Below are 13916 nucleotides of genomic sequence, written 5' to 3' on the forward strand. Positions count from 1 at the left end.
AGGCGGCTTCCCCAGAAGACGCTCGGACCACGTGCCCCTTCCGCAAGCCAGAGACGGCGGGCGCTCTTTGGGAGTCCAGCCCAGCCAGCCCAGCTCCCGCCTCCAAACCTTGGTTTTTTTTCTCAACCCTCATCCGCACCCGTCCGTCGCGCGACCGACCCAAGGCAGCAGATCCCTCCCACCCCGTCCAGAATTTCCCACCTGCACTCTCATCCTCCCACCCATCAACCCCATCTGCACCGGCCTTCGCGTGCCTTGATCGATTGCCTTTCGATGTCAATCGCATCGGAACGCGTCTCTTTTTGATGACTCTCTCCTTTCTGTCATTCTAGACCTGCGACACGTTGCGCCTTTGTTTATCCTGGTTCGAGGAAGCTGGAGGTTGCTGCCGTACCTTGCTTCCATCGCCTTCGCCTTCGCAGTCGAAGCTCGATCCAGTGCATCCACCCAAGCCCCTTCCACAGCGCGAGCCTCCTGTCTCGGTTTCACTCAGACCTCGACGGCCTTGCCCCCGCTGACCCTTACCGCCACGCGACACTTCGCGACTGCCGTCCACCCGAACCCCTCCACCGACGCGATCTAACAGTCCTATCCGCGCACCACCGGATTTGGATGCGTTGCTCCTCACAGTAGATCCTCGTGATCGTCTTGTCTCACCATGGACACCTCCACGCGACAACGTGGTGCTCAATACGGCTCTCGCCCCAGCCAACCTGCCTCCTTCAGCGGCTTCCCCTCTAAGCTGCGCCATGAGGTTGGCGACGACGTTCGAGGCCGCCCTTCGTCACGAGCTCTGGGAAGCTGGAGGTCCACAGGCCCTGGTGCCGGTACCCAGCCAGCAGCAGGCTCGTCTGTCGTGGCAGGCAGACGCCTTTTCGACCGGAACCAGCCTCGACTGGGCGCAAGCACGGCTCGGCATGCCTCCAACTCGCCCGCCAATACTCCAGGCAAGATCTTCAACAGGACCGGCCTTGCCAACGGCAATACCCCAAAGTTCACTTTCTCCCCTCGCATACCCCCAAACGCCGTGCGTGAGAGCTTCACCGCCGTCACGCCGGGGCGATCATTCCGAGGCTCCACGGCCGATCTCAATGGGCGAGCCATGTCTAAGACCTCCTCGACCAACCTCTTCCCCATGAGGATCGCCTCTCCCCCACCCGAGCTCGATGGCGAGGAGCTAGCCAAACAGGTACCCGACAGTCCAGATAGGGTGGGCTCTGTCTACGCGGACGAGTTCCTGTCACACCTCGTCCCGGCCGAGCTCGATGACCTCCAGCGACGTCAGTTTCTCTGTGTCCTCGATTTGCGACGGCTGAAATATGCTGCGTCCGAGATTTTTGCCAAGAAGGACTGGAGAGTCAATATCACGAACTTTGCCAAGGAGTACGAGAAGAGCCGGAGCCTGATCATGCTGCGATACGGCCTCTACGAGTTCAAAACCGTTCCCGCTTCTAGGGAGCTATTGAAGAAGTGGAAGCAGGAGAATAATGTGCCAGAGGAGGACGAGGAGATGGAAGAGGCTGAGGCTCCAAAGGCCAATGGCACCTCGAACTTCAGGTCTTCGGTGAAGAGACGAGCTGGAGACGACCTGGATATTGACAATGCCTCCACGAATAAGCGCCGTGTGACAACAGAGCGAGAGCCCCTGACCGAGTCAACAGCGCTGACCTCGAATGCGGGTGCAACACCTTTCGTGAAGAAAACCAAGCGCAGTGCTGAACACTTGGATGAGGCAGACGAGAATCAGCCCAGCAAGAAGAAGTCCAGTACTCTCTCCATCTTCGAGGATGTTGCCAACAGCTCGCCAGCGCGACAAGCTGCAAGCCCCACGAAATCCGCCGCGAAGAACCTTTTTGCCCAGCCGCCCGCATCATCCCGTCAACCAAACTTCGGCGCCGGAGCTAAGGTCTCGTCGGGCAACATTTTCGGTCACTTGTCTGAGCAGAATTCGCCTGAGGGCAGTGAAGATGACGAGGACAACGATGGCCAATCCGAGGATGCGGAGGCCGAGGATGAAGAACCGGAGAGCCAGGCCACCGCACCGAAAGCAGCTGCCAGTAGTGTACCGTCCCTCTTCGGCACTAAGACGCCGGGTGACTCCACCGACGGTGGCTCCAAGGGCCCTGGTCTCTTTGGTCGCATCACAAAGGGCGGAGACGGCGAGCCTGTGCGAGCCTCAGGTGATAGCGCCCCTGGACTCTTCAGCACGAAGCCACCGGCAAGCCCACCGAAGGAGAGCCAGGATAAGACGTGGAACCCGAACACGCCTATCAAGTTTGGTGGTGCAGCTTCCCAGCCTGGCGTTTCACTCTTTGGAGCGACCACCAGCCAGCCGAGTTCCATATTTGCCAACAAGCCTCAAGAAAGCACTGGGCCAGCCTTTGGCTCGACCACCCCCAAAGCCAGTGCTGCACCAGCCTTTGGCACTCAGGTGCAAGACTTTGGGAAGGAGACGCCTAAGCAGGCCGCGCCATCCTTGTTTGGCCAGCCTTCAAAGCCGTCGGAATCAAGCGGCGGCCTCTTCGGCAATGCCTCAAGCATGCCTGCCTTCGGCGCATCTACTCCTGGTCAGCAGAAGTCTGACGAGAAGAAAGCTTCTGCCACAACACCTGCACCTAGCCTTTTCGGGCAGAGTAGCGCTGCGAGCACAACGCCTTTTGGAAAGCCTGCAGATACTCCCGCCACTCAGGCCCAGCCGACGTCTATCTTCGCCAACCTTAACACCCCCGCCGCTACGGCCCAGGGCTCAGCGCCGTCTCTCTTCGGAACGGCTAACGACAAGCCCAGCGGATCGCTGTTCGGCGCGAAGAATGACGAGAAACCGTCATCCGCGCCATCGTTGTTTGGGGCTCAGCCATCTTCAACGTCCACTCTGTTCGGCACAAAGGCTAGCTCGGTTGAAGAAAAGAAGGAGGAATCGGCCACGAAGAGGAAGAAGCCCGACTCGGATGAGGCTGGTGCGGTCTTTGGCAGCACATCTGGCGAGCCAGCATCCAAGAAGTATTCGTTTGGAGGCAGTGCACCGACCCCTGCGGCAAGTCTGCCACCCAAAACTGCAGAAGCAGCCAAGGGCTCGACTGAAGCTGGCGCTGTCTTCGGCACTGGCTCTCAAGACGGTGGCAAGACGTACAGCTTTGGAAGCACAGCCTCGTCCACGCCTGCTCCTTCAAGCTCGAAGCCGGCAGATACTCCTGCTCCCACGTCTCTCTTTGGGAACCCAGCACCCCAGGCCGAGCCAGCGAAGACACAGCCCAGCATTTTCGCAAACGCTCCCGCTCCCAGCACAGGCTTCACTTTCGGTGGAGCTTCGAGCACACCCTCAAACAATCTGTTCGGGGCCGCGTCTGGGAACGGCACCAATACCACCACAAACCAACAACCGAGTTTCTCGTTCGGCAGTACCGGCACTCCCGCGCCAGCGCCAGCGCCAGCGCCCGCGGCCAGCTCCTTCACCTTCAATGCTGGTGGTGACCAGGGTTCCTTCAAGAACCCCTTCTCGGGTGGGGATTCCGCTGGGGTTTCATTCGACTTTGGAGCGACTCCGGCCCAGAGTCAACAAGCCAGCGCGCCATTCCAATTTGGAAACAGCACCACACCGGCGGCTCCAGCTTCGTCCAGCTTCACATTTGGTGGGGACTCGCAGCCCGCAACTAATGGCCCCTCCTCGTCTAGCTTCACTTTCGGTGGCGCTTCGCAGCCTGCAAATGCGGCACCTGCCCCGTCCTCCAACATGTTTGGAGGTTCGCAGCCAAACGGTGGATCTTCCATATTCAATTTCGGTGGCGCTTCCCAAGCGCCCTCCCAGCCAACCTCGTCCGCCAACATGTTCTCTGGTCAGCCGGCAAACGCGGCGCAAGGCATCTTTGCTGGTAGTCTGGCGCCTCCAGCTGGATCTTCGACTGGCACGAGTAAGTAGTGTCTCGTTTCTTATTTTCTCATACTTCACATTTCGTTATTCTTGGCAGTCCATCATTAACGTCATGTAAAGATACCCCTTTGTTTGGCGGGGCGTCTAGCATAGCTACGACGCCGGCGGCTGGCACACCCGAGCCAGAAGCCGCACAGGCCAAGAAGGATAATGCAACGAGCGAACAGACGGCTGACGAGGACGGAAAACCACAGGAGCAAATTTCCCTAACCGAAGGTGGGCCCGGGGAAGAGGACGAGCAGGTCGTTCATGAGGTGCGAGCCAAGGCTCTCCGGCTGGCGCCCAAGTCCGATGACGACGACGATAAAGACAAGGGCGCCAAGAAGAACCCTTGGAAGACAGAGGGACTGGGACCACTCAGGCTGCTCAAGCACAAAAGCACCGGCGCGGTGCGCATCCTGTTGCGTGGCGAGCCTCGTGGCAACGTCGCCATGAACAAGACCATTCTGCCTGATTTCGATTACAAGGTCGACAAGGGCGCAAAGTGGATTAAGGTCCCATGCGCGAAGGAAGACGGCAAGGGCTTGGAGACTTGGATGCTTCAGGTCAAGACCAACGATCTAGCACTCAAGCTCGCCGATGCGTTAGAAGAGAACAAGAAGGCGAACAAGAAGTAGAGCAGGATGAGTGGGGGGACATTAATCTGAAGGGCAACACAGGCCAGAAGAAAAGCAGCTGTGGCACCTGTATTAAAAGAAAGGCAAAGCGCAGGCGTTGGACCAAGTGGTTTCAATTGAGGGACTGGCGCAGATATATGGTGATACCAAGTGGTACATACAAAGCATGAATCATTTTGGCACTCAAGGTGCTGTCCTGGGGCCCCAGGGGTGGGAGGGAGATGAGTAGTCAAGAGCAACTACTACTACTGCTACTGCACGCAGTATTGGCCCCCTCATTTTGGACTTGTTTGATTTGCCTTATCCACAACCGCCGTCGACCCGCAGGGGGCATGCGTTGGTGGGTTTTCTTCCCCTTCCTCTTTTGCTGCATAGCACTGGCATCTTGTATGGAGTATGTACACCACCCCTCGTCATTCCCACGATCTCGGCATTTTTGGCAGCTTGGAGAGGCTAGCACATGGACCACGAAAAGCACAGATAGCCACATCGGACATCCTGAAATCGAAATTGTCGTCTGCTCACACTGCCTGGTCATGCATTCAGTTGATTTGTTGAATGCGTGCGTTCGTTTGTGAGTTGGGTGATATGATATGTGGCAAGGGGACATGCTAACTCCCTCCCACTTGCCGACGACTAAGTCAAGTGCTGGGCACTAGCCCACCTCAGCTGTTTAAAATTCACATTGCCATGGTGAAGGGCAAATAAAGGTGTGAAGGCAAGCGGCTAGTATTGAGAATTCCTAGCGGAGCATGTGTCTACCATTCTCGACTCCGTATACCACGTTTGACCCGTCCTGCAAGCGTCGTTGGTCTTCGTTATCCAGGCTCCAGCTCCTCCTCCCCATTGCATGCAGAGAACGCCCAGTCTGCCCCCCCCCCTGAATCCAGAAAAACCCATCGCATGCGCCCTTCATCGGAAAGCACAGCCAACATCATCATGATAATCATCGACCACCGCCACCCGTGATCGTTCATCGCACCAGCGTAAAAGCCCCCGTGACGCCCTCGAACTCGGTGATGGTGCCCCCGATACTCTTCCAGTCGCCATAGTACCGGATCCGGTACACCCCGGCCTCAAGCTCCCCCTCGGGCTCCCTGTCCGTCTCCCACGTGACCTCCACCTCGCTCGTGGCGAGCACCTCGCTGGTCCGCCTCCACCGGAAGACCAGCGCCCAGTCGCTGTCGTCCCTGACCGTCCGCCAGAGCTCCCCCTCATCCTTGCCCGCCTGCCCGCCGCCCACTACCTCCAGCTTCTCGACGGCGGCGTACGTGCGCCCCAGCCGGAGGTCGTTGCGCGGGTTTGCGCCGACGAACACGGCCGAGACGGGCGCCCCGGCGCGGTAGAAGCGCCGCACGTCCTGCTTGACGTCGCCGAAGGCCCGGCCTAGTGGGGTGCCGTCCCGCACGACGCCGGCGATGAAGCTGAGCGAGCGGTTCGTGTTGTCAGGTGGGAAGGCAGCAGGCGGCTGAGGCGGGCCGGAGGGGGCCCGCGCCCCGAGCAGAGGCAGGTGTGCTAGCGTCACGTTGATGTAGGCCGCGAGGGTGTGGGGCCCGTACAACGTCGAGGCGCCCTCGTACCGCTGGATGGCGTACTCTTGCTCCGTGGCGATGTAGTGCGTGTAGCTGTTTGCCGGGCCGCCCAGGACGACGACCGGGCTCGGGGCACTAGGGTGGTGTGTGTCGTTGTCGCCCTCGTCGCTGAACAGTGCCGTGCTCTCAGCCCTGACGGCCTCCTTCCACCGCCGCCCGGCCATGGCGGTCGCCTCGCCCGGGCTGACGACGACGAGCAGCTGGCCCACGCGGAGGACCTGGACGTCGACGACGTTGGGGGTCCAGGCATAGGGCTTGTGCACCTCGCCGACGTCGAGGAGGATCGGCTTGGCGCCCTGGCAGGCGCGCTGCTCGTCCGAGGGCTCCTTGAGGAACCCTGATACCACGCGCCATACGGGGGACGTATTGGACGGGTCGCCGTCGTGCTGTGTGAAGTCGAAGGCCCCTGGGCCGTCGGATGTGCCTGCTGCGAAGGACCAGCCTAGGGCTGCTGGGCAGGTTGAGACCAGAGTCCCGTTGGGAAGGTGGAAGGTGAAGTCTGACATGTTGTGGAAGGTGTGGAAGGACTTGACCCAGGGCCCCTGGACCGGAATGAGGTTCACATTGAGCTCGTCGTAGAGGGTTTTGGCCGGCTCGAACTGCCGCCGGCCGATCTCGAAACAGGACGAGGTGCCAGTATCATCGGCCGTGTACAACGGGCCACGCGCGTGGCATTTCTGACTTCTCCCATCGCTGGGACAGGTGCTGTTCTCGAAGCTGCACATCTCCCCAGAGCCGTCCTCGCAGTACGCACCCAGCACGTTGGGGCTGGTGTCGCCGACATCTGCTTGTGAGAAGCCAGCGACGAAGCCCTCGGCAGCGGACGGGTCTTTCGAGGCGCTCTTTTCGAAAAGGTAGGCGGCGACTCCCTTGTTGTCACCGGTGATTATCGTGTTATTGCCGTACATGGACGTGCCGTGTGTAGGGAACCAGGTCAAGACGCCGATGTTCTTCCCATCGGATGCTCGTTGGAACTTGAGGAGGGTGAGGTTCTTCTCCACGGAGCCGTCGTCCTCGCTGCTGATGTTGTACTTGGCGCGTTCCTCCTCCGGGTTGGCTAGATAGGCGAACAGGCTCCTGTTAATGTTGGCTCCCTCGACTTTGGTGGAGCCGATGCTGAGGTAGCCGGGTTGGAGAGCCTCGTGGGCCCTGACGATGGAGAGTATGGCGCCATCCACAATTGCCCGATAGCCCTGGTGGTCGAAGCCCTTGCTGGTGATTTGGGGTAGTAGGTAGTTGAGCCATCCGGCAGGGCCGGAATGCGAATGTGTACCCGTGACGGCGACGTTGTGATTCTGATAGACTGCGTACTCGGGGCCCAGATCCCTAAGCCCAGACAAGATGCCATATCTCACAGCAGTGTCTCCCGACTGGATGTCCAGCACCAAGTAGACGAAGCGGTTGGATGGGTTTTCTATGTCTCCAACGATAAAGGCGCGGGAGTACAGCCGTTGGCGCAGACCAGTCCCAAGCTGTTTAGGGTCTGCGTAGCCCATCAGGTTGACCTCGACGACTGGTCCTGTGATGTCGGCCTTCCCCACCCCCAGGAGATATTGATCTCCCTGGTAGGGACCGGTGGTCGTGGCGGGAGGCGCATCATTTGTGAACCAATCCAGGAGATGTCTGCCGGACCCTAATACCGACGTGTGTATGAAATATAGTGAGAACGCGACGAGAAGAATTAGAGGGAACCACGGGTTTATGGTTGTCCTGCGAGGTTGTTTCGACGCAGGTGTTGGTAGAGGACCGGCCTCGTTGTGGTCATGTGTAACGGCGTCGGGCTGTGGGCCCTGGGCCGGCGATGACTTGAGCTTGTCCATAGTCGCGCTCTCTCTCGCTCGTTGTCTTTCTACACGTCCAGCATAGCCACAGCATAGGTTGTGAGTTCGATAAAGACAGAGCTGTCTGTGTGCAGGCAAGAAAGAAGAAAGTGACAACAAGAGGCGTGGAGCAAGTCGACGACGATCAGAAACACAAGAACACGGTAGGTGATGTAGGCATGTGCGCTCGTGACGCAGCAGCACCTGCGGCAAGTCCGGGGCGATCCGTAGGCTGGGGACTCGAACAGGATGCGGAGAAGCAGCACACATCCATGCCCGTTTCGGGTAATTGGAAACGCCCCGATTCGACGGCTGGCTCATGCGGGCAGGCGACAAGCTCCGGGGCTACAGGGCCACAGGGAAGCTACTGCACGCCCTGCGAGTACCGTGTAAGCTACCCGTTAGGGTGCAGCTCCAGACAGGAAAAGGACGAAGACGCCTCAACAACGGCACACGCTCTACATCACAATATTGTCACCATACCACATCACAGCATGGTCTGTGTTCTGCAGTTCAGGGCAACGCTAGCGTTTGATGAACTTAGAAAGAGTGGATGATTTATGCATAGAAATGATTGACTGCCTTACTGTCTTCGTATTCTGTCAGATGTTGGCAGAGCAGAAACCGCCAGCCGGCGCAAAGCAATCAAGACCACCCGACACTTCGGCCGTCCATCTAAATCAGAGCTGATTTTCCGAGGATGTGAAAAGCACAATGCGCGTTTACATTAGCTACCTATGTGTGCAAGTAGAGACATTCTTCCACCTCTGTTGCTGCCGTCAGCCCCCATGGCTTCTGTTTTGAACAAAATTTCGTGCCCCTTCCGCGAGGCTGGCCAGTCTGAGGCCGATCAAGTTTGAACATGAATGCAGCCAGAGTAGCCCGTTTGATAGTGTGCAAGATAGTACTTCTCCCGGCCAAGAGTCCAAAGATTTGTGAAGACCAAGTCAAGCGGACCCGCTTCTAATGCCAACCCAGAGGGTCGGGATCCAGTTCTCTGCCAGATATCTCAACGAGACGGCTTGAGGCTGGAACCACTCTCTTGTACCCGCACATACCAGCCACGAAGCCAAACTCATGGTCGTTCCTGCACGCCACGAGCTTGTCAATGTGCTTTTCGAAAGTCTCTCTGTGACATCCGTCTCCAGCCCAGTCATCTTGCTCCATTGCCCGTTCGAAAATTGTATTGGCCACCGCGGCCACACTTCCTCCTCGCTCGAGGTAGTTCCTCGTCACCGGTGGCCACTCACTCACATCTGACTGGTAGAAGTCGAGCACCTCTCCTTCCGAAGGCACCCTCCCCTTCTCTAGACACTTGGCGAAATGACTGAACATGTTCGCAAAGCCCTGCCGCATTGACTTATTCGTCTTGAAGTTCTTCCGGACAAAGCCGGGGAGATGCGTCAAGAGATCGTCGTTAAAGGAAACCCAGTCTGGCCCGGTGTCATCCATGAAGCTGCACAGAATGTCGTGCTGTATCTCAGCAACGCAGAGTAGCGCGAGTTTCATTCGCGGGCTTAAGAATCCACCGATGCACTGCCCACACGTGCAGCCGTATTTATACCGCAGAGTCTTCTGGATGCTGACTATGTCGATCTGAGGCGGCGCCCTCCGAATCTGCTCGTCTGTGGCCGACGAAACAGCCTCGACGTCTCGGGGGCTCAGACTCGAGAGATCGAAGGCAGCCGTGTGTTCGAGGACAGCAAGGCACTCGATATCCGAGGCGTCGAAGCCTTTGAACCTGTCGGATGTGATCACGGTTAAGAATCCAACGGATCGCCGTGTTCTCCAGCGCTCGAGGTGGTTCTGTAGGGCTTCCAGAACTGTGTGGCCTTTCTTGTTTCGCACAGCCGCTAAACGGGGAACCCTCGAGAGGAGGAACCTGACTAGTTCTGGTTTGGATAACCTCGAGGCGATGTGCAGCAGGGTGTCGCCGTCTCGGTCAATTGTCTGCCACTGGCCATCTTCAAAATCTTCTGGCAAGGCCTTTGTGAGTTCCTCGATGCACTCTGCGGCTTCAACCGCCGGATCTGCCAGCTTTTGGCAAATCTGCTCCATTTTTCCATAGAGTGAGACATCCGCAGTTAGATCATGTGGGCAAGACCAGTCCTGGGCAATGCCTAGCTGTCGTGACGGATGGCCCGGAGAGTCTGTCCAGGCAAGCCATGACGACGTGCCAACTCTCCGAAAGCCCATAGCATGCCAGAATGCTAGACTACCTTTCTCGGCGTCTTCCTGAGCTTGTCCCATCGCGGCAGGGTCGCCCCTCAGATGTGATACTTCCCTCCATAGGAATACAGGACGAGTTAGAGCAAAAAAGCCCACCGGCCCCGAGACCTTCTTTCTCGTTTTCTCCAGGATGGCGTTGACCAGTTTCGTTCCAATACCACGTCGTCGATGAGCTGCGTCTACTGTCAACTCCTCAAAGAGAAGCAGGTCTCCGCGGTCAAGTTCATTGCCCCAGACCCCAGTTCCTTTGTTGACATCGTGCTCATAGAACTCGGGATTAAGACGTCCATACCGATCGAACAGATCAAATGCCAGATCAGACATCTCTTGGGCAGGTTGTTCCATCTCGAACCAGAACGATTCGCGCATCTCGTCGCGTCTGATCAGCTTTGCACTACAGCCACCGATTTGTTTCTCCGCTCTGCGAGAAGTTGTCGGGGAGTCCGTAGACGGCTTCAATTTGGCGAGGCCATCAAGTTCCTCGTACCAGGGGAACTCGTCGTCAGAGTCGAAATCCGAGAGACCATCAAGGTCCTCGCTGCCATCTTCGTCCTCGTAACTCATGTGAGTCTGGCCATCATCAAGCTCAGAGTCGTCATCTCTACCAGCAGATTGATGGTATTAGACAGGATGTTTGATTGCAAATTACGAATGGTGGGTCTTACTGATTGCTTCTGTCGGGATTTCCCTCCCGTGACGGCTGTATTGAGTGTGCCGTCGGCGCAGGACCCACGAGAGTGCAGTCTTGGGCAGAATGCTGTCCGTCTTGAGCCGGGTCTGAGACACGCGGATTCTCCATGTCTCCAACCGCTTGTGATGAACTCGGATCACTACTGGAACCAGCCATGTCCAAGCCTGTTTCAAGCATTCGCTGCCATCTTTCAACAGACAATGGGGGCTTCGGGTCGTTGCGTGCCGCTTTAGTGGCTGAACGGAGAGTGACGCTGATGTCAAGCGCAGTCAGAGCGAGCATCTCAGGTCAAAGCTTCTAGACCACGAAGAGTTTCTAACCATGGTGAGGTAGTTAAGTATCTGCCAGAGAGAACAAGTCCTTGTGGACGAGATTTGAAATTGACTTCCAGTAAAGCTTGCTATGGTTTTGGGGTTCTTCTGTGATTCCTTTGGGCATCCTCCTGGTAGACCCTTCTGATAATACAAGTCATTCGATAATGAGGAATAAACACTCGATGACGCATATGTTCATTCAAACGTGTTCAAGACAGTCGGCTCTCAATGAAGTGAAAATGGCAAAATATTTGATTTTGAATATTACAAAAACTTGGAACCGAAAAACTTTCGCATGGTATTGAACCTCAGTCACTCGTCATCCAACCCATTTGTCTGGAAGCTCGTCCCATCCCAGCCGTTCTGGACATTATACTCCTCCAGCTCAGTAGTCCCATGCAACTTCTCATACCTCACCCTCTCGCCACAGTCCCCACTCCCCCTCGTCGCACCCCCCGTCGGCGCATCACCGATACAGGCGCCCTTGATCAGCTGCGCGATCCTGGTCCCAGCGTCGCGGCCCTCGAACCACGCGCCCTGCATGTACCCAAAGTAGGTCGCGCTGGTGTGCTCGCCAGCGAACCACAGCCTGTCGACGTTGGCGCGGAGGTTCTCGTGCATCTCGAGGGTCGTGCCCGCCGGCCAGCATGAGAAGGACCCGTACGCCCATGGGATGGTGCCCCATCGGGGATATGTAAAGGCGGTTGGCTGTGGAACGGTGACGTTGGGGAACATGGCACGGAGGACGTCCATTGTCTCGGCTAGTGTTTCCTCGTTTGTCATACGTTCGACCCGCTTGGACTCGCGCTCGGTGACGGTGGTGAAGAGCACGTGTGAGCCTGGGAAGAAGCCGTCGAGGTCGAGGGATTGCCAGATGGGATACCAACCTCGTTGGGCCGGATCAGCGTAGCTTTTTCAGACGTGATGAGTCAGTATGAATGAGATTTAGGGGGCAAGAAAACATCGATACGAAAGAGCAACGGGTGGAGGGAAGTGGACCGGGCAAGGAAGTCAGAACAACATACAGAAAGAACTCAGTGTCGTCCGGCCAGAACCTTTCGGAGAACTGCATGAATATCTTCGTGTATGTGCCCAGGCTGAACATGTCAATGGAGGTCTTCTTCCAGTTTGGGAGCGGAGGATCAAACTCCACAGCTGATTCGTGTTGTAAAACACCCAAGCTGAATGTGCAGACGGCATAGTCGGCAGAGATACAAGACCCGTCTTCCATGGTGACTTCGACACCGTCGTCTGAGTACTCAATATTACTGACGATGGTGTTCAACAGAAGACGTGGGTCATCCTCGTCTAGGAACGTCGATGCTTCGCCTTTGATCCAGGTGTTGTGGCCGCGCTGATCGATGACGAAGTTGTTCTTGCCGCTGTACTGTAGAAAGGTAAAGTTGTTCACTGCCTGAAGTCTGCAAGTCAGAGAAAAGCGCAGTGGGGAAAGGAGGAAGTGCATTTTGGGACTCCACGAACCGAGTTGAACACAAGACTTGTCTCCTCGGGCGTGTAAGCCTGCTCGCCATCGTAGAGCCACCACTCCACAGCGTCAGCTGCGGCTGGGTAGTCACGCTGGTCTGGCTTCCACCCAACATGCATGAGACCCTCACGAATCGTCTTGTCTTGGATGTTGTCTGTGAGGAGTTCACCGGCTTCCTGTGTCATGCGGAAGAAGGCATCCTCGTACTCTTCTATCTCGGATTCGAAATCTGCCAAACCAGACTCATTGTACGTGAGGATTCGTGAGAAATTGGACTCTTGACTCTCAATATTCCATTTCTTCTCCTGAAAGACAGAGATGTATCAGTCATGTGCGGTGAGATTATGTTCAGGGGGCGGGGAGTTTCATACAAACGTCCAGATTGGGTTTTCTGGGCCACCATCAGTACCGAGGCCTTGTATCCAGTTGGCCCCGTATTCGACCAAAAGTGGTTTGCCATCTGGTCCCTTGCCAAAGTCGGCGTGGTGAACTCGTCCGCCGATTTCACCTTGATATTCTACAATCAAGAAGTCCGTGATGGACTGATTGGACAAGGCTTGCTAGGGACGGGGAAAAGCCGTCAACACGCTTGGTCCCACAGAACCTGTTGTGGAGAAGGATATGGATTGAAGACTTACAGCTGTGGTGATTCCAGCGATGCCCGCTCCTCTTCATTCACATGTTTAGCTAGGTGTCTCCATGGAGCCTGAATAGATATCTCACTCACAAGATTGCAACCTTTGTGCGGCGGCATGCAGAGTGTTGGCGCTTCTCACCGTTTGGAATAGCTGCGGCATGAACAGAAGACCAAGAAGTCAGCGAAAGAATTTGGAGCAAGGACCCCAGCCGGCTGAGCAGGAATGTGGACCGCATCTTGACACGACCCCACGGGAGCTGTTGACCAAGTTGGAGAAGTTAGAATCCATAATGAAGCCGGAGTGACGGGTTGATAACCAAGGGAGCCGAGACCAACATAAGACAAGTTAATAACTTTCAGGTCTGTGCAAAAGAAACCTCGACCGACTCACACAGAGGTGGCGGTCAGGAAGTAATTGTGTAGGGAAAAGCAGAGTGTGCAATGTCTCAATACTAGTTCGATGAATATGTACACAACTAGAGGCCCCCTGCATCCGAGATCATCCACAGGTAGGCATTGACTGAGCACATTGAAATAACATTTTGCCAATGGACCAACAGAATACCACAAAGGGAAACTCAAAAACAATGGGGGTCCCAAGC

At 56.5% G+C, this 13916-nt stretch overlaps 3 protein-coding genes across 3 annotated transcripts; 1 reads left to right on the top strand and 2 right to left on the bottom strand.

Moving 5' to 3' along the window:
* Positions 1-658: 658 nt before the first annotated feature.
* INS49_012424 (uncharacterized protein) lies at positions 659-4545 on the top strand (the record flags this gene model as incomplete). The annotated part of the gene is made up of 2 exons (XM_043173127.1): positions 659-3908; positions 4022-4545. The coding sequence occupies 2 exons, from the start codon at positions 659-661 to the stop codon at positions 4543-4545; spliced, it is 3774 nt and encodes a 1257-aa protein (XP_043022424.1).
* Positions 4546-5518: 973 nt separating this feature from the next.
* Positions 5519-11033, bottom strand: INS49_012425 (uncharacterized protein; the record flags this gene model as incomplete). The annotated part of the gene is made up of 4 exons (XM_043173128.1): positions 5519-7986; positions 9016-9987; positions 10177-10787; positions 10852-11033. 4 exons carry the CDS (start codon positions 11031-11033, stop codon positions 5519-5521), a joined length of 4233 nt encoding a protein of 1410 aa, XP_043022425.1.
* A 470-nt stretch (positions 11034-11503) lies between these two features.
* On the bottom strand, positions 11504-13550 carry INS49_012426 (uncharacterized protein; the record flags this gene model as incomplete). Its single annotated transcript, XM_043173129.1, has 6 exons — positions 11504-12101; positions 12217-12605; positions 12674-12982; positions 13049-13237; positions 13316-13346; positions 13405-13550. 6 exons carry the CDS (start codon positions 13548-13550, stop codon positions 11504-11506), a joined length of 1662 nt encoding a protein of 553 aa, XP_043022426.1.
* Between the last annotated feature and the right edge of the window lie 366 nt (positions 13551-13916).

This window comes from Diaporthe citri, assembly GCF_014595645.1.
Source record: "Diaporthe citri strain NFHF-8-4 chromosome Unknown scaffold_6, whole genome shotgun sequence".
Classification (NCBI taxonomy): domain Eukaryota; kingdom Fungi; phylum Ascomycota; class Sordariomycetes; order Diaporthales; family Diaporthaceae; genus Diaporthe; species Diaporthe citri.